We start from the raw sequence: 23,518 nt of genomic DNA, 5'->3' as shown, positions 1-23,518 counted from the left end.
AGATTACGCTTCATTTTCACTGAAAAGAAAAACTTAATCTAGCCTAACTCAGGTAAGAAAAAGAACTCTTCAAAATACAAGTTATCTTGTAAGTTATATAATGCTTCTTGAGTTAGAGTTAGAATCTATCAGGAAATGATAATACTGCAGAGGTATTAAATAGAAAAAGTATATAATAAAGATATATATATATATAAAAAACACAAGATCAAGAATAAACATCTACATGAAATATCTGATAGTATATAAAACCTCTAAGAAATAAAAGGGATTCTAAGGTTTTTATATATCTGTGAAAATATTCTATTAATTTCAAAGGCCAGAATACCCTCAATGATAATATTTACTGATGATTATACTTTCCAGCTCTAAAAAGATACCTACCTTATTATTTCCTGAAATCCTTTCTGTTTCATTTTCAATTTCTTGTCGAATTTCATCAAAATCTGTGTAAAGCTAAAAATTATTCAGACAAAAAACATGATATTCAAAATAAGATTAAATGTTCTCAAGTGGGGTCTGATAAATGTCAAGGATGTCTATGGATCCACTTCAGAGAATTAGCAAACAAATTCTAATATACACATATATTTTTCAGAGCCAAGAAGTCATAGTTTATGAGTTTTTCAAAGCTGCCTGATCTCACAATGATTAAGAATCTCCAAATTAGAATAGGGCTCAACTTAAAGTAGTTTCCAAGTAAATTACAGTGGTTAGGAATGTTAGCTAGGTAAGATTTATTTTACAAGGAACAGCTTTTTCAAGATAACATGCTGCACTGCCAATCATAAGAAATGAAATTATCAACTAAAAATTGTACCAAAACAAATGTTTTCTACATGTTACTTCTTCATGACATTCTTGTATGATTACCTTATTTTTGGTGTGTAGAAATTTACCCCATTCTTCTGCTTCGACCCCTGGAAAAAGAAAACCTCCGTTTATTGGAAAACTATGGAAATTACTTTTTATCTTTAGCTAGGAATTCAAAAAGGCAACACAATATTATTTGTTCCTATTTTGTCATGACTATAAGTTTATGTATATTTCAATATCTGCTAAATTATACTTTCACATTGTAAAAATTGTACCATGTATTTCAAAAATATGACCAATTTCAGAGTTGCTCATAGGTCTTCCCACCATTTGAAATCTAAATTTCATGAATCAAATTGTTCACCTCTCCTCATATTTTGTATGTAATTATATTATAGTAAAACATATATTCTTTATTTTTAAGTATCTTACACATAAAAGCAGTTTATCTGACGAAAACACTCAAGCTAATGGCTAAAAGAACAAAACTTATGAATCATACTGAGTAATGCAAAAAGATTTACACACGTAACTCAAGGTAAAAATTTGCAATGTGTGAATGAAACAGATAATTTTTCAATTGATTTTGCGTTTTTTAATTTTAATTTGGCTTCCTGTCAGTAACCTAAAAAGTCACAATTTGTCATTCCTTTCAGTCATGTGAAGCTGTTCTGTAAATTTACATGCACTTTCAAGGTGATTTTTCTCCCCCGGGAACAAGATTATGTTTTCCCTTGGAATTGAAGGTAAGAAAGAAATGAAATGGGGTAGGGGGCATGGTTTGGGGGGAACCCGGCATATGCACTGAATGGAGTTGCTCTTCTACAGCAGTTTTCAGTAATAGGTCTATTCCTCCTGCACTTGCTGAGAAAAGGAAAAATTATTCACTGTAGGTACCATTTCAAGTGGTCTAAAACTTGGAGAGCAAGTTTTATTCTAATTTTCCCAAAGTAGCTAGAAATGCTTGATTTTAGGAAGGTAAACTGACTCTGCCTCCCCCAAGCACAGCTACATTACCTGCCAAATTCAGAGTTTAAATGTCTTAGTGACAGAGTTTCTGAATAATGCAGATCAGCTGGCTGACATCAAAATAAAAATGACTGTTAAGATATCCAAATAAATATTTATTGAAGAAAAAGTGGATCAATTTCTTTGGCGGAATAAAGGTAAATAAACTGGATCCTTTTTGCAAGTAAAATGCTCACCTACTTGAAGCTTAGTACCTTCTTCCAAGAAGTCTCATTGGAGGCCTGGAGTAATCTAGATGAATAGAACTCACAGAGGCAGGTACTAGATACCAAAGGGGTGTTTTTAATTTACCTTATCATAGAGGAAAGGCCTGGCTTCACAAGCATGTTTTTGAAAATTAAAATAAAATAAATTACATTCACCACCAAAAAAAGCCTGAATTCTGATGCAGTGCCAAAAGGTAACAAGAACCACTAACACCTGCAATCAGTCAATGTGGACAGGCAAATAAAAATGGAAGAAAAATAAGATGCACACAGCCTGTAGGAGTACAAATGCACACATGCAGGCACAATAGAAAAAGAAGGGCCAAAAACAAATGGATAAAGGAAACCTTTAGAAAGGTGTCTTGAGTTTTTCCATGTAGCAGGGTCTGTAGTTAAAGAGAAACAGCACAGAATGGTAAGTTTAGTGCTTATCCCTAGTATTTCAACTCTTCCTAAAAACTCAAATGTGCAAAAATCTGAACATTTCAAATGCACATGGTATTAAATTATTCAAAATTTACAACTATATAATTTCCATTACAATTAATTAGAGGGATGTATATAATATTTTAAGGGACATAAACAAAGTATATAGTGTGCCATAATTTATGTTTATTTTCCATTACAACTGATTATATTATCTCTGGTTTCTAATTCTAACACAAATGGATTAAAATGAATTTACTATTCAAAAACTCACTTTAGGTATTTGATAACTAACTATGGGAAAAGATAAATTACAGTAAAAAAGACTACAAAACATATCAAACATATCTTTCAAAATCTTAAAAGTAAATATATACAAGTATTTACCCTACTTGCTAAGACTGAGCTTCATAAGGGATTCTTTTCTTTGAAATATACGTTGAATTTAACAAAACACCACAGAAACAAATTTTGATTTTTAATCAGCATGCTACTTTGGGATTTTATCTAAAAGGAGATCTGAGGAAAACCTGATTCATCTCTTACAAATATATGAAAGACAATCAGAGTTCAAAGTTCAAACTAAACCACCATCCGACTTGAAAACAGTTTGATTTTGTTTTTAATAAAATTGTATCAAAAAATTCTTTTACACTGGCAGAAGTTGGGGGGGCAAGATGAGAAATAGTATAAATCTCTGTACTGATACCTCAATTATCCTATGTAGTTGGCAGAATAAAGGATCCCATGATAAATAAATTTTCCTGAGAATTAAACATATTACATATTAAAATATTTTATTTTAGGCAGTTCTGATGGACCTATATCTAAGATGGATTATACTGCTCTGTGTCACGTTTGAATCCACTGCTCTTAAACTAACCTATTATCGGTAACTTGGGCCTCTGCTACGTAACAAAGCCCTTTGACGCTATAAATCCCTATACAAAATGGTTAGAGACTGATTTTTTTTTCTTTTTTTAAATTTCTTGTCTTTGTTTTCCTCCCTTTCTCCTCTCCGGTTGTCAGGCTGTCAGGTAACTCATACTCGTCTGGCTAAATAACTAAATGTTTACTGCTTCAGTGTTTCTGATTTCCTTTGGGATGGAATGACTTACGACAAGGTAGAACTGTTCACACTAAGGATAAAAAGCCTCTGATGAGAAACTAAAGAACGCTCCTAGTTATCAATAAGATACATGGTATTTAGCACTCAAACTTTATGAAATCTATTTTGTGTTCCTGGTGGCTGAGTTGTCATTCTAAGTGAGGTTTTATGTTTTTTTACATAAAAAATAAGCACTAAGCTTGGAAAAAATATATATATAGGTAAAGATATGCAGATTTACTGACCAACCACCAAGAAGAGACATCAACAAAGTATAATGGACGTACAAGCAAAGAGATAGAAGAAATTGACACTTCTATAGCTAAAACGACACTTCTGTTTCTGGAAACACTGCCCACATCTGCAAATAGTTAGAGAGACAGGATTTCATCTCCCCTTTTCAAAGTGACTTAAGAATATGAAGAGTTAAAAGAAAGAAACAATTAACACCATACAGTTTCTTAAGGTCTTAGTTTAAGGAATTTGGTAAATTTGATATTAGTGGGAATGAAATTTTTAAAGTGTTAAATTCTATAAGTTTGAGGCTGGACCACATGTTAGTCCAAAAGGATTAAATTCAAGGCTCAGAATTTCAATAATAAAGAAATATTACAGAAATGCAAAGTGATGAATAATATACCAAGAAGCTACATGATATAACTAAAAGGCTCCTACATACCCTTCGGCAGTCTACCCAAAACATTACTTGTCAACACCTACAACTTCATTAACTTGCTTCAGCAATTAACTTTCCACAGTCATTGCAGATGCTCATGACAGGGATTTTTTTTTTCCCTCTTTAAAAAATAAATAAAAAATCAAGCTACCACCACCAATGCTCCTGTAATAAGTGAAGGAAAAGATCAGATACAGAAATTAAAGTCACTTCAACTGCACCAACACTACCATCCCATCTTAGATTAGAATATAGGATGTAGAATGAAACTGCACTGAAAACAGATCTCTGCAGAATAAGAAACAAACAAATGTAATTTAATAATCAGAAAATTTTTACAGACTTTAATAAGAAAATCTGAGCCACTATATTTAAAAAGGAATTTTTACATTAATAAATATATTACTCTCATCAAACATTACAAACCTCACTGATAAATGTGTAACTAATATAAGATTCATATTTAATAACCAATTTAAAATCTGCTAAGAGATAAAAACTGTATTTCTTAGAATATTTTCAGTTTAACCAAAGAAGAACTGCTATAAAGGACAATGCACATTTTCTTATCTTAATACTTCACATTTACTATGGAGGGGAGAATCTAAAAAACCAAACAGTATGTACTTTATAGGCAAGCCTTAGCAAGAGAAGGATAGTAAATAATAATAATAATAATAATAATAATAATAATAATAATAATAATAATAATAATAAATAATAAATAAAATATAATAATAATCTTTTAGAAATTAAAAAAAAACTTTTTAGAAATAATATTCATCTTAGATTAAAGGGCCAAAGATTCAAAATAAGCAGACACATGGTAAGATCAGGAAAAGGAAGGTGAGATAACACTGCTATGCTGAAAAACTAAATCGTTTTAATTTTATTTAAAATAAAATCTTAAATGAGAATCTAAAATATTTAAATCCTAAAACAAAATGAAAAAGTAAAAACAGTTTGAAACACTAGGGGTTAAACACTCCAAAAGACACAAAAACTTTTTTAAATAACTGATTCCTGGTGGGGGAGGGTATAGCTCAGTAGTAGAGTGCATGCTTAGCAAGCACAAGGTTCTGGGTTCAATCCCCAGCGCCTCCATTAAAATAAATAAATAAATAAACTCACCCCCTCCCCAAATAAATTAAAAATAAAAAGTAAAAAAATTCCTGTTTAGTGAGATAACTAAATCCTCCATTAAACGGCATTAACAACAGGTTACTAAACTGAATTACCAAAAAGGTACTATTCCCAACAAGTTTACTCATTGTCCTCAAAAACAACAAACATTGTTCTTTCCTTACAAGGGAAAAGACACACACCGCTTTTCCTCACAAGTCTCCCAGCTTTGCTACAGCCACTAATTTCTGCCTAACCAATTCATATCTTTTTAAGCTTCAACCAAAAATGAAGAATTTTTAAATAATTCTTATTCCAATTCTAAATCTACCGTTTTCTTCTCCTGTCGTTTTTCGTTTATCTTCGGGTGAGACGTGGACCAGCTGCAGAATGAGCGGTCTCCGGGTGACAATGCCGGTGCCTCTGGGGAGCAGGTCCCTCCCCACTAGGCTTTCCAGCACTGAGCTCTTTCCACTGCTCTGAAAACAGAACACACAAGAGCAAAATGAGTTTTTTAACAGACTTTTTTGTAACTCAGCAAGACTATACTATACAAAAAAAAATATTTTTTTAATTATCGCAGTCTTTTAAAATTCAAGTTTAGTTACATTTTCTATTATACGATCTTTATTTCTCTAAAATAAAAAAAAAAAGACAGAATATACACTCTAATGCCAAATCAACTAGTTACGTGGTAACATTATCTGTGGTTATTTCATGGAATAAATAAAAATCTGTAACTCAGAAAAAAAAAAAGAAAGAATATAAAAGTCCCACTCTCCCATAATTTTCCTACCTAACTTTTGATACCCTCCCAACCACATAACATTGGTGTATATATGATATATACACCTACATATATATTAGATATTTTCAATTAGTGTTGTAGGTATATGTAAAATTATGCCCATAATATGTAGATATTTTTCTTTAAGTGGGTAGTATTATACGTATTTTTCTCTAAACTGCTTTTATTTTTAATGTAACAATCAGGAATATTCCATATTAATATATTAACATCTATGCTTAATAGTTAAACAGTATTCTGTATGTAAAACCAAACCCCAATTTGGACATTTAAATGGACGTTTAAATGGCTCTTGCTACTATTAACAATGCTGCAATGAACATGCTTTGTACATAGAACCCTACTCATTCTGTTACCTCATTATATTTAATTAATTCATTAAATGAAATTGTCGGGATTAAAGAGCATACAGATTGTAAGCACTCACAGATACTGCCTGGCTGCGCATTACAAGATGGCAGGCACCAAACTATGCTTCTGTTCAATTACTCATCCGGATTGGGCATTATCACTTTTTTGAATCTTGCTATTTTCACAGATAAACACTGACAGTTCTTTTAAATTTGCATTCCCCTATTATTCAGTCAAGCATCACTGTGTTTGAGGGCCTTCCGTACGTCTCCTTCAGTGATTTGCTTGTTCAAATGCTGGTATTTTACATAAAGCACTTTATCCAAATAAGTATTTCATTTTTTGTTGTTTTGAATATTTTCCCAAAATTTTTATTTTGAAAATTTCAAAGCTGCAAGAGTTACAAGAATATTAACAGTGAATACCCATATGCCTTAACAAAGGTACCATATAACTTAACCAATTATTAACACTTTGACACATTTGCTTCATGTCTCTTCTTACACACACTTTTCTTTTGCTGTCCCATTTGAAAGTTAGTATGTCATGACACTTCATCCCTAAATACTGTGGCATATCTCTTAAGAATAAGGGTATTCTTCTATATAACCACAGCACAATGGTCACACTCAGAAAATTTAACAGAGATACAATACTAATAAACAGCAGATAATCAAATAGTATATAAACGCCTAGTCTCTATTATACATTTTAAACGTTTACAAATTTGTTTTTCTCAACTTTGTAATTCATGTTTTTTTGTAACAGTATTTTTTGTGTATTGTATTTTTCCTTAGTCAAAACTAGTATGTCTTCTAATTTCATATTTTCTACAAATGCAAAAACCCTAAACTCATCTACCATATCACAAAGGGTCTACAGGCAGCAGAAGGCCCACTCAAGCTAGGTTAATTAAAGGAGAGTTTATTTACAAGCAGGCTGTTGACACAGCGCTGGATGAGACTCAGAGGGAATCACCGGAGACAGTGCAATACCCCAGGTTAGTAATGACAGAGCCGCTCTTCCCGCCCACAGGGCCCGAAAGAAGGATGAGGGCTTTCAGGAAAGGGAGCGCCAGCCCAAGGCTGCAAGTTTACATGTAACACCGATTTCACATTTACTCCCCTGGCTCACACACAGGCAGTGAGCCAGGGGAATGAATACCCAGGCTTTAGTCTCCTCCTTTCCTCCAATTCCCGTCAGGGCTCCCCATTTCTAAATCCAGTCAGAAGCCAGAGGACACAGGGGCCCACTCCCGCCGTCCAGAAGGGCTCCTCAGAACGTTCATGTTGGGTGGATACGGAAGGTCAGATTGAAGGTTATGCAGCAGATCTGCTGTTGCTCGGTTTTGGAGTCAAGGTTCACCCCCTCAACAAGTAAATTGGGGTGTTTCCATCATTTCTTTTCTGTACTCTGAACTAATTTAAGCGGCATGGAAACTTCCTGTTCTTTATGTGTTTGATTAAAAACCTATCCATAAAAAAGCCAAGTAATTCTCCTGGATTTTCTAATTTACAAGTGAAACTACTTATAATTTTCTTAGACACTGTTCATTTTTCTCATTTCTAATGATCTGTCTTTTATGTTTCTGACCAGATTTCCCAGTTGACTTTTTCGGTCAAATCTGTATTTTATTGATTTCATTTTGTGATTATTTTTTTTAATACTGTTAATTTCTTCCCACTGTTTCCCCTACCCCGCCTGGGGGAGACAGGTTATTTATCTATTCCTTTTTAAAACTCCTGGAGTTAAATGTTTAACTTATTTCTCTATCTTGGCCCAACCACCACACAACACACGTACACAAACACACACAAACACATACATATATATATTTCCCAATCTGAGTCATCTCTATCTTTATTCTTCTATACTGAGGATCTTGGTTCTCAAGGACAGAGTCCGTGGCAGAATTAGAAGAAAACATTCATTTGCTTTTCATTTCACATTACACACAGCCTCCAAACCATAATACCAATACTATTCCATTATCAATATGATTAATAAAAAGTTTGTTAAATGTTTTAATGTGATCCCTTCATTCTCCTTCCCACCTCTTTACAGACCATATTTTCTCATTTTTAACCCCCTTTGTGTAGTGCTCGTCGCCAGTCCTTACATTAATGTCTCTCTAGCCATTCTGATTCTCTGAAGCTCGCTCTCTGGCAGACTCCTCAGGAAGAGCTAGTGGGAAAAAGACCCTTCAGTTCTAGCATACAGATAACAGCTTGTGATGTGTATTCTTGAAAATAGTTTGGTTAAATGTAAAATCTTCAGCTCATGCTTTCTTGGGTATCTTAAATATGGAATTCCATAATAAATTGTATCTTCTCTCATAATAAGAGCATGTCTTCTCTTAGAAATTTTTACTGTTGAAAAGTATAAAATCTGATTTTCCTTCCCTTATGGGAGACTGTGACTTTTGCTTGCATAAGGATTTTTATTTTTCCTTTAAAATTCAATAATTTTATTAGAATGTATCTCAGTGTTGGTCTTTCTGTGTCAATGTTCTCAGGTATGTGTTGTGCTCTTTCAAAATGGAGTTCCAAGTCTGGTTTTAATTCAGTTAAATTATAGTTTTTTGTGGTCATCCCTGAGTACAATGCTTTTTTTTTTTTTTTTAATATCTGTTCTGTTCCTTTGCTATCATTTTTCTCTTCTTTGGGGATGCCTATTATACATATGTTGGATTTTCTTTGCCTTTTTCTACTACATCAATTTCTATCAAATTCTTTTTACACCTCCTTTTTATACCTTCTTAAAAAAAAATCCTTCTCATTTTCAATGTCCTCCTCTTTTAAAGGTGTTATCTTTTATGTTTATATGCTCTGGTGCATTCTTCCTAATTTATTTCTAAAATAAATTTTGTTTCATTTCTAATACTTCAAAAAGTTCTGCCACCTAGTTTTTTTATTTTCTTAAGCAAACTTGTTTTTTGAAATGTCTTATTCTGATTATGAGTCTCATCTTACTTTTTGTCTTAATATCTAATGGTTTTCACCTGTTTTGTGGATGTCTTTTTGGTGTGCTTTCATTTCTATAGGAAAGCTATTCTGAGTCCACTTTTCTTTAAATACTTTGTATGAGCTTTGACAACAATCATTTCATATTGCTGATATTTAAAATGAAATTCATTTTCCTCAACTTTTAGGAGGAGGCTTGGCCTAACTTCACACTCTAAAACTCCCTCTTGTTTTCATGCAGTGTTTAAAAATAAAGTTCTTTGTTTTCTGAGATATCTTGGTTCTGTTCCTCTCCACCACTTTTATCTGGACCGTCTCCTTCCCTGGTACTCTTCAGGGGATGTTCAATTGTAGTCTCAGTTCCTTCTCACGTGAGGACTCGTCCCAGAAGGGAGCTTTGATTGGTTTTTAAAGTTTCATGAAGGCACTTCAGTCCCCTAAGACTATACAAAGGACTTCTTTCACTCACCCATTATCAGTGTGTGCAAAACCCCTCCCAGTTTCAGCTGGTATTCCTAAACTGGCCCTCCAAGCTTTCCAGTGATTGCCTTCCGGCTATTTTTCGATTCTCACATTCATTTGACGTTCCATTGCTTCCTTCTTCTTCCTACGTAGATAATAATACGCAGGTCTTGGAGCTGCTAGTGGTCTGTCCTCAAACTACCAGTATTTGAGAGTCTGTGGAGAAACATGGTCAACTAACTTTCTTGTAGATGTTCTTTATGGGGTTTTTGTTTTTGTTTTTCCTATCCACTTGTTCTATTTTTATGGGAAAGTCATAGAGAGACTAGGAAACTATTCTACCATTGCTGTCATCTTCCCAGAATCCCTAACACAGACATTTAAATGACTTTGAAATACTGAGACTAATGTTTAGTCTTACATAACTTTTTTATATTACTCAGTCATAAAAAGGAATAAAGTACAGATACATACTACAACATGGATGAATCTCAAAAACATTATGCTAAGTGAAAGAAGCCAGTCACAAAAGACCACATATTATTTGATTCTGTTTACATGAAACGTCCAGAACAGGCAAGAAAGTAGATGAAGTGTCTGCTTAGCCCTGGGGGCAGAGAAGAGTGGGGAGCAACTGCTAATGGATACAAGCTTTCTTTTACGGATGACAAAATATTATATAATTAGAGTATGGTGATATTTACACAACTCTACGGACATGCTAAAAACCATCTAACTATACATTTCACAAATTCCTAAAGAATCATAAACAAATGTGGAAAAACATGACTTTACACATTAGTGAACATAAGAATACTTTCATGACTTTGAGACAGGGAATGATCCCTTAACACACAAAATGTACAACTTGAAACAGAAAAGACTGATAATTCAATTGTAGTAAAATTAAAAGTTCTTTTACTCGTACAAAATAATTGGGGGAAATATCTGTGATCCACATAACAAAGAATTAGTAACCAAAATGTATACACAACTCCTACAAATCAATAAGAAAAAGATGAGTAATAGAAAATCACACACAGAGATATGAAAAGAACAGAAAAACAGAACCACAGAGGGCCAAGAAATAAGCTGTTCAAACTTATCAGTAATCAGGGAGATGCAATACAATTATCATAATAAAATACCACAATAAAGTATCATAAACTTAAAATGTGACAATAACAAGTATAGACATAAACAAATTCCACTCTGCCAGTGGAAATGTAAATTGTTACAAACATTCTGAGGAGCAAGCAGGAATATCAAGTAAAAATGAAAATAAATATACTTTCCACTTCTTGATACTATAGAGTAATTCTCAAATGTATACAATGAAGCATTTATAGGAATGTTACTGGTACTGCTGCTTACTAAAACTGCTACAGCAAACAAGGGGAAACATTTAAATGTTCCTCAACAAGAGAATAAATTTTGATATATTCATATAATGGAATCTAACAGTATCACTGAGCAAACTAGGATTATGTAGGTGTACGTATGAGCAAATTTCACATATACCACTGTGTAAAAACACACTGCAGAATATATACTATTTGACACCACTTGCTTCAGGTAAGTGTAAAACATGTAAAATAATATATATTGCTCAGGTTATCTACTTATGTACCATATGTAAAATGGCACGATAAATTCCCAATTCAGGAAATTGGCTCTGTCTCCCTGGGAAGAGGGGAAATTCCCCTGGGTAGTTAATAGTTTATTTCTTAAACTGGGAGGTAGATAAACAGCGCCCATAATACTATGCTTTACACCTTTCTGGTGTTTTCAGTTTCAAAATAATCTTTAATGGCTACTGCAGAGATCTTCCGGAAGCAATTCAGGTAATATTTCAATTTTATCTCACAATATCTTGGATAGGATATGAAGAAGCCATTAAAAATGTTTCTGTTCTCTCTTGTTGCTCAGTGTTTAAGTTTCACCCCATTTAAAGAATGATTACAGTCAATGGAGACAGAATTTTAAAATCACAATTAATTCCCCTCGGAACTCTAAATTTTAATCATCTCTGCATGCCATCTAACATTTACTGTTGCAGATTGGAAGTCTGATGCCAGTCTGATTCTCTTTCCCTTTTAGGAAATCTGTCTTTTCCTCCCCTCTTCTATTTCGACACTTGGAGAATTATGGCTTTTTTGTTTGGATTTCAGAAATTTAACCAGGGTGTGTCAATTCTTTCAATATTTGTACCCAGCAACTGAAATCTGAAGATGTGTTATATCAACTCTGGGGAACTTCTGCTTATTGTTTGTTTGATCATTCTTTGTCCATCTGTTCCAAATGTTCTTTCTCAGCTATAAGGATGTTTGCTCTTAGGTCTCACCATCCAGTCTCTTACTGCTAATAAATTTCGTAACATATGGTTTTGATCTGTCTTTTTAGAGAATTCTTCAAGTTGTTTTTCTATTTCATAAATTAGGTTTCAATAATTTCAGTGTGACTATTGTTCCCCATCACCTCCACCCACTATGACATGTTGTTCTTCCTTCTTAAAGAAAGTATATCACAAAGAATACTTTTTAAATTTCTCTCCTGAATTCTGTATTAACCTCATTTTGTTACTCTAATTATCTACCTTTGTCTCCTCCTTTATGGCTACTGATTTTCAGTTAGATGTACGTTTTTATGTATCTACATATAGTTTTTTTAAGACAGGTTATTATGGATTGAATTGCATCCCTCCAAAACTCATATACTGAAGCTCTAACTCCCTCAAAAGTCATACCGCAATGTGTGATCATATTTGGAGACAGTCAATTAAGTTAAAACAAGGTCATGAGGGTGGGCTGTAATCCAAACTGACTAGTGTCCTTATAAAAAGAGAAAATTTGCACAAACAGAAAGACATTAGGGATGTGACATACAGAGGAATGAACACATGAGGACAAAGAGAGAAGGCAGTCATCTGCAAGCCAAGGAGAGAGGCCTCAAGAGAATCCAGACCCACCTACATCTTGATATCGGACTTCCAGCCTCCAGCACTGTGAGAAAATCACCTTCTGTGACTTGCATGTGCTGTGTACGTGCCACCCCGCACGTGTGGGGTTTTGTTAGGGCAGCTTTAGCAAACCAACAGAGGTTACAAACTCAACTGTCACATAAGCAACGCAGGTAACCTAAATGGGTAAACCAATGACATCAGATTGTATTCTTCTGACATTTTGTTTGCATATTAAAAATATAAGAATATTTTTCACATCTCACGAAATAAGAATGTTTCTCAAGAATATAAAAAATATAAGAATATTTCCCAGGTAGTCTTTAGCTTTCCCCTTTTGATAGAAACATGCAAACAGAAGACATTTCATTGCCCTCTTCACACCATAAAAAATAGCAACACATGTATGATGGTAAGTGGTAACCATGGAAGGCAACCGGGAGCACAGGAAGCCATGGCTAACTAGATGCAGTCTGACCCTTCTAAAGCAGGCGTTTCTTCAAAACCACTGGAAATGGGCGTCCAGTGTGGTCAGATTTTCTGATTCTTTTAAAGGAAAAACCAGAAATGTCGGCTTTTCAATTAAATCCACCCATTTTTAAACATTGGCAACTAATTCTTTTTCTTTTCACATATCGTATTGTTTCAGCTCAGGATGACAACACAGGAGGATCCCGAACTCACATCCTACCACGGACATACTGAATTTACAGCTAAAAATGGAAAAATTCCCTCTGAAAGAAACTAAAAAACTAGCTGAGCAACTCCTACACATCAGGAAAATGACAAAAATCCACACGGAAACAGGTAGAAAAGGCTCAGACACAATCTCACCATAAACCCCATTCCAGGCACGGTGACCTACAATCACGAGGGAACTCACAACACCCAGCTTCTCCCTGAAGAGCGAAGGGTCTGAGCCCCACGTCTGGCACCCCAACTTCTAAGATCTGCACCTGAGAGACAGGCCCCCAAAGCATCTAGCTTTGAAAGCTAACAGGACGTGCATCCATGAGAACCATAAGACACAGTGAACTAAGAAAGCTCTGGGGAGCTTACGCAGACTCACTGTGGCCAGCCTCCCAGGACACCGTGTAAAGGGAGCAGGGAGAAACACCTACCTCCCAGTCTTCCCCTAAAAAAGTGTATTTGCATATACTTGAAAGCTGCTCTCTGAGCATCCAGCGTCCAATCAGCCTGAGCTGGGTGCTAAGATCCTCCCCCAAGGGATGCTGACAGGTCTTGGTATATCCTCAATTAATGGGATCCACTGAGAAAAAGACAGGCTGTTTGGACAACTAAGATCTAGGGCAGGGCTGAATGATGAGGTTCATTCCTACAAAAGGCCACTCGTTCAAAACTTGTGGAGGCGGCTGCTGATTCTAACGCATACAAACCAGCACGGAGAGTCAAGAAAAATAAAGAAGTATGTTTCAAACAAAAGAACAAGATAAAACTTCAGAAAAAAAATCTTAATGAAATGGAGATAAGTGATATATCTCATAAAGTTAAAAAAAGGCATAAAATGCTAAACAAGCCCAGAAAAAAATGGATAAACAAAGAGAATTTCAACAGAGAGAAAATACAAGAGAGTACAAAACAGAGGTTCCAGAGCAAACTACATGAAGCAGAAGGATCAGTGACAACTGAAAACAGAGCTACCACATGATCCAGCAATTCCGCTTCTGGGTATTTATCTGAAGGAAACAAAAACCCTAAACTGAAAAGACACGTGCACCCCCATGAGCAGTGGTGCATTATTTCCAACAGCCAAGAAATGGAAATAGTAAGTGTCCATCAATGGATAGATAAAGAAAATGTGGTGTGTGCATGTATACACATACAAAAAATGAGAATAGTATTCAGACATAAAAAAGAAGGAAATCTTGCTGTTTGTAACAACATGGATGGACACTGAGGGTCCCATACTAAGTAAAATAAGTCAAAGAAAGGCGAATACCACCTGATCTCATTTATTTGTGGAATCTAAAACAAAACAAACAAAAATAAAGCCATAAATACAGAGAACAGACTGGTGTGTGCCAGAGGTGGGGATAAGTAAAATGGGTAAAGACAGTCAGATGTACAAACTTCTAGTTATAAAATAAGTCCTGGGGATGTAATTTACAGCCTGGTGACTACAGACAGTAATACTATTGTATATGTGAAAGTTACCAAGAGAGTAAATCTTAAAAGTTCTCATGAGAAAAAAATTTTAACCATGTGTGGTGATGGATGTCAACTAGACTTACTGGGAGTGATAGTTTCCCAATATATACATATATCAAATCACTGTGCTATTGCCTGAACCTAATATAATGTTACATGTCAATTATATCGCAATTAAAAAACTTTATGTATCAACAAACACAGACCAAACAAAACATGTCTGTGGACTCCCAATTTTCTACCTCAGCATTATAAATGGCATCGGTTTCTTCAACAATTGGTTAGATCAGTGCTTGTTTCCCGCTGTTGATTTAAATGCTCAATGTCTGCACTCTTTCCAGGAAGGTGAGTGGCTACAAGAGTTCCAATGTGGCCAAAGTCACAGCTGACTTGCTCTGAAAATAGGGCTCTCTTGGCACTGCAAGGTCTTCTGCTTTCTTCATCTCCACATTCTGCCAGAATTGACTCAACAGCCTGTGTATTTAGGGGTTAAGAATTGGTGTGCTTGGTCTCAGTGTCATCTTTTAGTTTCTTCCAAATTGTACTTTATTGAGATTTATAGTGTTTTGAATTTATATTTTGAGATGGAGCCTTAAATTCTGTCATATTTTTTATCTCTTTCTCTCTGATAATTGGCATCAATTGAGAGTAGGGAGTTGTAAATATTTGTTCATGTCACATTAATCAAGGCTGATTCAGTTTTTAATGGCTTAGTTTTTACTTTTCATTGTATAAAGCAGACCTTGCAATTCTTTATTTTGATATTAACAGATAAAGATGTACCTTTCCTAAATTTTTAACTGAAGTAGTTTCAGAATTACAAGTTTCCTTAATGTTTGCCTTATTTATTTTAATTAAAATATTTCTCAGAGCATCACTAGAAATGTTAACTTTCTGGTATTTTAAATAAATGAACTAACATTTCTTACTGCATAGCTCAAACACTTCACCTACTGGCAAAATATAAATCTAAAGTTTAAATCACTTCATAATGTATTGTGTTGAAATGTGACTGTTATATTGAATAATCACTACATATATTACTCAGTGATATCAACACTTCAACTACCCAGAAGCCAAACTTGCTAAAATGCTGGAGACCTGACATTCCTTGGGGAAGAACTTTTTCCTGATTATAAAATACAGGCCTGAAACTAAATGTCCATCAACAGATGATTGGATGTCTAAAGAAGTTGCAGTATATATATATTTATGTGGGGGTGTGCATCTGTGTGTGTACACACACACAGTGGAATACTACTTAGCCATAAAAAAGAAATAATGTCATTTGCAGCAACATGGATGGACCTAGAGATTATCATACTAAGTGAACTAAGTCAGATAAAGATAAGTATCATATATCACTTGTATGTAGAATCTTAAAAAAATGACACAAATGAACTTATTTACAAAACAGAAAGAGATACCCTGACATAGAAAACAAACTTATGGTTACCAAAGGGAAAAGGAAGGTCGGGGGGAGGGATAAATTAGGAGTTTGGACTAGTAGATACAAACTACTATATACAAAATAGATTAACAACAAGGTCCTACTGTATATCACAGGGAACTATATTCAATAGCTTGTAATAACCTATAGTAAAAAAGAATATGAAAAAGAATATACATGTGTGTATAATTGAATCACTATGCTGCACACCAGAAAGTAACATAACACTGTAAATCAACTATACTTCAATTTAAATAAATCAATAAAAATAAAATACAGGCCCAGTGCTGTCTGGAACATAAAAGAGTGAGATCCAGATATCTGAAAAGCAAATGTAATATCCATCTCCACTTTTTCCATAAAAGCAGGGAATCGGAGAAAGTGACATGAATCTGCATATTAAAGAACTCAGTGACTCGATGTAGGATAAACACAAAGAGATCCACATGGAGACAAACTGTAATCAAAATGCTGAAAAACAAAAACTAATATTGAAAGCAGCAGGAGAGAAACAGATAATTCACATACAAGAGATCCTCAGTAAGATTAACAACACAATAGATTTCTCATTAGAAATCTTGGAAGCTGGAGGCAGTAGCACGACTCATCTAAAGAGCTGAAAGAAAAAAAAATCTATCAACCAAGAATTCTAGGTCTGATTTAATATTAAGATGGCAGTATTCCCCAAAGCAATGTACAGAGTCAACACAATCTCTATCAAAATTCCAACAGCTTCATTTATAGAAATGGAAATACCAATTCTAAAATTCCTGTGGAGTGAATGGCAAGGGACTTCTAATTGCAAAAACAATCTTCAAAAAAAAGAACAGTTGGGAGACTCTTACTTTCTGGTTTCAAAATACACTGCAAAGCTACAGTAATCAGAACAGTGCATGGTACTGGCATAAGAATAGACCTACAGACCAACAGAAAATAATTTAGAGTCCAGAAATAAATCCACACATCTTAAGTCAACTGATTTTCAACAATAGTGCCAAAACCATTCAATGGGGAAAGAACAAATCTCCAACTAATAGTGTTGAATCAACTGGATAGGCAGGCACATGGAAAAGAATGAAGGTGGGAACCCGTACTTCATACCAAAGACAAAAATTTACTCAAAATGGATCAAAACCCTAAATGTAAGAGCTAAAACTATAAAATTCTTAGAAGAAAATATAAAATAATGATAAAATAATAAACTTTCATGACCTTGGATTTGGCAATGATATGATTCCCAAAGCACAAGCAACAAAATAAAAAAAAAAAAGACAAACTCGACTTCATCACAATTAAAAACTTTTATGCATCAAAGGACACTATCAGGAAAGTGAAAAGACAACCTACAGAATCGGAGAAAGTATGTGCAAATCACACATTTATAATGGCCTAGTATCCAGAATATATAAAGAACTCTTACAGTTCAACATAGAAAGACAACCCAACAAACACCTAAAAGATATTCACGTCATTAGTCATTAGGGAAATACAAATCAAAACCACAAATGTGATGCCACTTCACACTCTCATCAGGTAACTTATATTAAAAAAACACAGTAACAAAGTGTTGAACAGGATATAAAGAAATTGGAAGCCTAGTACATTATTGGTGGGAATGTAAAATGATATAGCAACTGTGGAAAAAACTTTGGTGGTTCCTCCAAAAGTTAAACAGAGAATTAATATATGACCCAGCATTTCACCTCTGGGTCTATAACTGAAAGAACTGGAAACAGGTATTTAAATACTTGTACACAAAAGTTCACCGCAGCACTACTCACAACCAACAAAAGACTGAAACCACCCAAATACCCATCAACAGATGAACAACAAACAAACCGTGGTATATACACACAATGGAATATTAGTCAGCAATTAAAAGTACTGACACATGTTACAATATGAATGGGCCATGCTATACTAAATGAAAGAAGCCAAACAGAAATGGCCATATAGTGTATGATTCTGTTTCTACAAAATATCCAAAATAGGTAAATCCATTAAGAAGGAAGAAGACTGATGGCTGCCAGGGACTGAGGGGAAAGAGAATTAGGAAATGACTCCTTAATGGATATGGAGTTTTCTTTTGGGGTGATGAAAATGTTTTGGACCTAGACAGTGGTGGCGGTTGCACAACATTATGACTGTACTAAATGCCAATGAATTGCACACTTTAAGATAACTAATTTTATGCTATATAAATTTCACCTCAATGTTTTTAAAATTTAAAAAAAAACTGAAGCAGCACATGATCTACACAGAAAAACTAGAAAAAAAGAAAAGGGAAAAACATAAATTTACTTAAAAACACTCACAAGAAAACAACGAAGGAATGAAAATTCAGATCAGTATTTGGCACCAAATTACTAAACTTAATGAAGCCACCATCTCTACAAACACAAGACAAATGTAGGCAGATCAAGCAGGAGAGAACAAGATTCCAGAAAGAGCTAATGTAAATAATAGTGGCAGAGGAGGTAGTAGGAGGGGAAGTGCGTCTGCTTTCTTTTAAATAAAGAATTCTAGAATAATGTAACACTTAAAAAAAGACAGTAACAAGAGTTGATGAGAGTGTACAGAAACTGAAACCCTCACACACTGACAGAGGTCTGTAAAATGGTACAGCTACCATGGAAAACAGTGTGGCCGTTCCTTAAAAAGTTAACTAAGAGTTACCAAATGAACCAGCAATTCTACTCCTAGGTACGGCGGATCCCTGAATAGCAGTCAGAGACACTAGCCCTTGTAAATCTGCATTTAACTACACAGTTGGCCCTCTATAGCCACAGCTTCACATCCACACTCAACCAACCATGCATCGTGTAGTACTGATGTATTTATTGAAAAAAATCTGCATAAATGGACCCTCGCAGTTCAAATCCATTTTGCTCGTGTCAACTGTATATTCCCAAGAGAACTGAAAACATATGTTCACACAAAAACTTGTAAAACAATGTTCACAGCAGCATTATTCAACATAGCCAAAAAGCAGAAACCCAAATGTCCACCAGCTAATGAATGGATAAACAAACTGTGGCATATCTATACAAAGGAATATTATTCAGCCATAAAAAGTAATGAAGTACTAATACATGCTACAACATGAACAAACCTGAAAAACACTATGCTGAGCAAAAGAGGCCAGACGCAAAAGACCACAGATTGTACAATTCCATTTATATGAAACGTCCAGAATAGGCAAATCCATAGAGACAAAAAGTAGACTAGTGGTTGCCAGGTGCGGGGTTGGGGGGGTGATGAGGACTGTGCTAATGGATTTGGAGTTTCCTTCTGGGGTAATGAGAATGTTCTGGAATTAGACAGTGCTGATGGTTGCCGAACCTTGTGAATATACGAAAAAACCACTGAACTATGTACTTTATAATGTTGGGTTTTATATTATATAAATTATATTTAAATTTTTAAATGTTAAATTAAAAAGTTGGTTTGTGAGTTGGTCATTTAAAAGGCAAGACTCCAGTTCCTTTCGCATTTGTCTGAATTACTGAAGGTGGAGCACTGCAATGACTGAAATAAAACGCAAGGTGAAAGGTATGTTACCAGCAACACCGAGCCAGAGTCTCAGGTTAACGCCACCTGTATCGGGACTCCTGTGCTAGTGGTGGTTTGGATTACATACCTGGAGGGCTCCACCTTCCAATTCCCAACTTAAGAAATAGTGATTATATTTCCCAAGTCGAGTCACAAAAGTCATTAAGTCTTATCTCCTTCACCTGCAAAGAACACCACGGTTTAAAAGCATCAACCTTCTCTCTCCCCGTTTTCTGGTGTTTCCACACAAAGAACCTCAGCTAGAGAAAGAGGAAAGCAATTTATTTAGCTAAATCATAAAAAGTGTGAATGTAAACATCTCTCTCCTCAACTTCTCCAATTCTCTAGGCCGCAAAGTATTATTTAGGCAATTTAAGAAATCAAAATTGGGGGTGGGGCAGGGAATCAAAGTTTAAAACATTTAGAGATCCGCAAAGATTGCCTGGAAGCTGATATTTTGGAGCAAGAATGTGGCCAAAATCAACACACTACTGAACAGTGGTATGCCCTCAGACAACGCCTGCCTGCTTTTTCCAATTTCACTCATTGTAAAATCAAAGACTCACTAATAGATTTTTCAGATTAGGATCCATGAATCATCTGCATCAGAATGACCTATGATGCCAGGACCACCCCAGACTTATAGAATCAAAATCTCTGGGGATGGGGTCCAGGAAACTTTTTTCAAAATAATTCTTATATACATTCAAGTTTGACAATCACAGTTCTACAAATTTCCACAAAATGGGACCTGTAGCCATTTAAAGTACAGGTGATGCGTAAGATAGAGATTATACCTGTGTTACGAAGACATGATCCCTGCCACTGAGAAGTGTACCAGGCAGAACGAAGTACAGAGCATTCACTATGTCTGGAACTCACTTTACACTACTCCATTAAGTATGAACTTAAGAATGCTCAAGTCTGTTCATGTATGACTGAAGCGTTACGCTGTATTCCAGTAACTGACACAACCTTGTAAACTGACTACACTTCAATAAATATATATATACAAAACACGTATATACATGAATGTGAGGTCTGTGCTGTACACGTTATACTTTAAATAACCTAGATGACAAAGTTGTGGTGTGCTTTTATTCAGATCAAATGAAAGAGGTTTTTTTCAACATACTGAAGAAAATATGAGGGAAAGGACATTGCTTCTATTTTTATTTATTTCTTCTGTACCTAAATAATAAAGGACTGGATTTCAGCTAATAAGATATGAGTGGCGTATAACTGTCACTACTAGCATGGTTTTTGCCACCACATGTTAATGGCTTTCACAATGGTCAACTCTTTACTTTTCTACCCTGCTCACCCCCCTCAATTCTGGGAACAGGTTTACTCACCAAAATAAACCATTTTGTGTAAGAAAAATCCTCCTTGATGTGAAGCTGTTTATATGCACTACAGCTCTGATTCTTTTGCTTAAAAAGCATTGAGAATTTCTTTAAAGTATATGGGAAAGTATCTGGTCTACAGCTGGGAAACACTTCCAAATTACTACCAAAGATTTAATTTAAATCATCTCCTCTAATTCTATTTATAAAAACGGAACGGCTTTGGTGATAAAAGCCCCAGTGTTTTAAAAATACTATCTACTCATTCAAAGTATTATGGAGCACCTACCACATATCCCAGAACAGAGCAGCGAACAAAATATACTCAATAAAAATATTTCTCAGAGTGGGGCATATAGCTCAGTGGGAGAGCGCATGCTTAGCATGCATAAGATCCTGGCTTCAATCCCTAGAACCTCCACTTAAAAAAATAATAATAAAATATTTTAAACTATATTTCTCATAATTTACTGTGGTGATGATTCAGTCTCCAGTAATAACTCCAAATATTAAGAGTTACAAATACTATATGTGCAGGCAGGATTGAGCAGAATCTACACCAATCCTAAGGCAACCAGCCCCTTCCATCCTCCATTCCCACCCCCACCCCGGGATGTGTATGGTTTCCAAGGTTTCCAGTGTCTGGACCTACTACGGTATTTTGAACATCAAGTCCCCTCTCAAAATTTGTATATCCTACACTTTAATTTTGTAGCAAGATGTAGCGATGCACCTCGTGGAAAGTGAGGAAACCACTCAGAAATAGAAAACATCATTAACAAATGAAAGCACTTAATATACTAAGTAATGTCTAAAATGCGTTTCTCTGAACTCCAATAAAAGGCCTATGGTTGATTCCTCTTCAACCAGAAAAGCAGCAGGCAGAGAAAATGAAACTTAGAATTCTCTGTCACTCTAGAAATAACATTAATTTCTACAACATTTCTGCACATTAAAAAAATGTGTTATCTAAAAGAGATGCAACACAAGAAGACCAGAGAACCTTGATGCTTAATTTAGGGGGAAGACAAAAACCACAGCCTACGCAGAAAAATTGGCTATGCCTTCCTAACACCCACAAACTCCAAGTGCAAGTTGCTTTAGGGGTTCTGTTCTGGCTTAACCGCTTCGGCGTTCTGGAAACCTAGACGACGCTGCAGGAAAACAGGTGCTACACAGCAGCGGCCTTCCCCGCCGGAGCCGCGCGGCTCCAAAACCGACCCCGCCGCCCCTGGGCAAGGCAGGGGGGGGCGTAAAACACCCCGCCGCCCCGAAACCAGCCGGGAAGGGGCGCCCCGGCCCCGCGTGCCCAGTGCGGCCCCGCGTGCGCCGCGCGTCCCCCAGGTGCCCTTGGAGGCGGCGGCCCGCGGGCAGAGCCGCGCCCGGTCCCCGCGGACTCCAGCCCCGCCGGCCGGCCCGGCCCTCCCCCACCCCGCCCCCGGGACCCGCGGGGCCCAAAGCCGCGCCGGCTCCGCCCCTCGCCTCCCGGCCGGGCCCTGGGTCCCCCGACCCCGGTGCACGGCGGCCCCGGGCATCCCGGCGCGGCGGCGCCCTCCCCACGCAGGCCGCGAGGGCGGGCCCGGGAGCGGGCGCGGCGGCGGCCGGGTCCAGGCCCGCGCACCGGGGCTCCGGCCTGGGCAGACGCCGCCCTCGTCTCTCACCTGCGTTCCCACCACGACGATCTGAGGCAGCTGGATGATGTCGGCGCCCACCGTGTTGAAGACGTCCTGGAGCTTGTTGATAACGGGAATGAGCGCCTCCATGACGCGGAAAACACGGGACCCCCGCCCGGCCGGCCGCGGCAATGAATGGGGCTGGGGCCCAGAGTCCGCCTCCTTCCTCCTCTCCTCCGCCCTCTCCTCGGGAGCCGGCACCCATTGGAGCCCGCCCGCCCGCTACCTGCCCCCTCCCGGCAGGCCATGCGCCAAGGGGGGCGGGGCCTAGAAACAAAGGCTGCCGGGAGTTGCAGTTCTGGTGCGGAGGACCGCCGGGGCCTACAGCTCCCAGAAGGCTGCGCGGCTCGGGTCGGGGAGACGGGTGTTTGGGGCCGGGATGCTGCTTTGGCTCCTGTCTAA

At 36.6% G+C, this 23,518-nt stretch overlaps 1 protein-coding gene across 10 annotated transcripts in view; it reads right to left on the bottom strand.

Moving 5' to 3' along the window:
* DNM1L (dynamin 1 like) overlaps positions 1-23,314 on the bottom strand; it is a 46,957-nt gene extending 23,643 nt beyond the window's left edge. For 2 of the 10 annotated variants that reach the window (XM_074357752.1, XM_074357754.1), the window contains exons 1-5: positions 23,105-23,314; positions 5,715-5,862; positions 2,399-2,437; positions 874-920; positions 385-456 (exon numbers count right to left, since the gene is read on the bottom strand). In XM_074357752.1, coding sequence (XP_074213853.1) covers positions 385-456; positions 874-920; positions 2,399-2,437; positions 5,715-5,862; positions 23,105-23,206 — 408 coding nt within the window. In that variant the 5' untranslated portion in view covers positions 23,207-23,314. The remainder of the gene's footprint in view (positions 1-384; positions 457-873; positions 921-2,398; positions 2,438-5,714; positions 5,863-23,104) is intronic. The other 8 variants (XM_074357758.1, XM_074357753.1, XM_074357755.1 and 5 more) reach the window with 7 other exon arrangements.
* Positions 23,315-23,518: the final 204 nt, after the last annotated feature.

This window comes from Camelus bactrianus, chromosome 34 (assembly GCF_048773025.1).
Source record: "Camelus bactrianus isolate YW-2024 breed Bactrian camel chromosome 34, ASM4877302v1, whole genome shotgun sequence".
In the NCBI taxonomy this organism is placed as follows: Eukaryota; Metazoa; Chordata; class Mammalia; order Artiodactyla; family Camelidae; genus Camelus; species Camelus bactrianus.
This window is presented reverse-complemented; position numbering and strand designations above follow the sequence as displayed.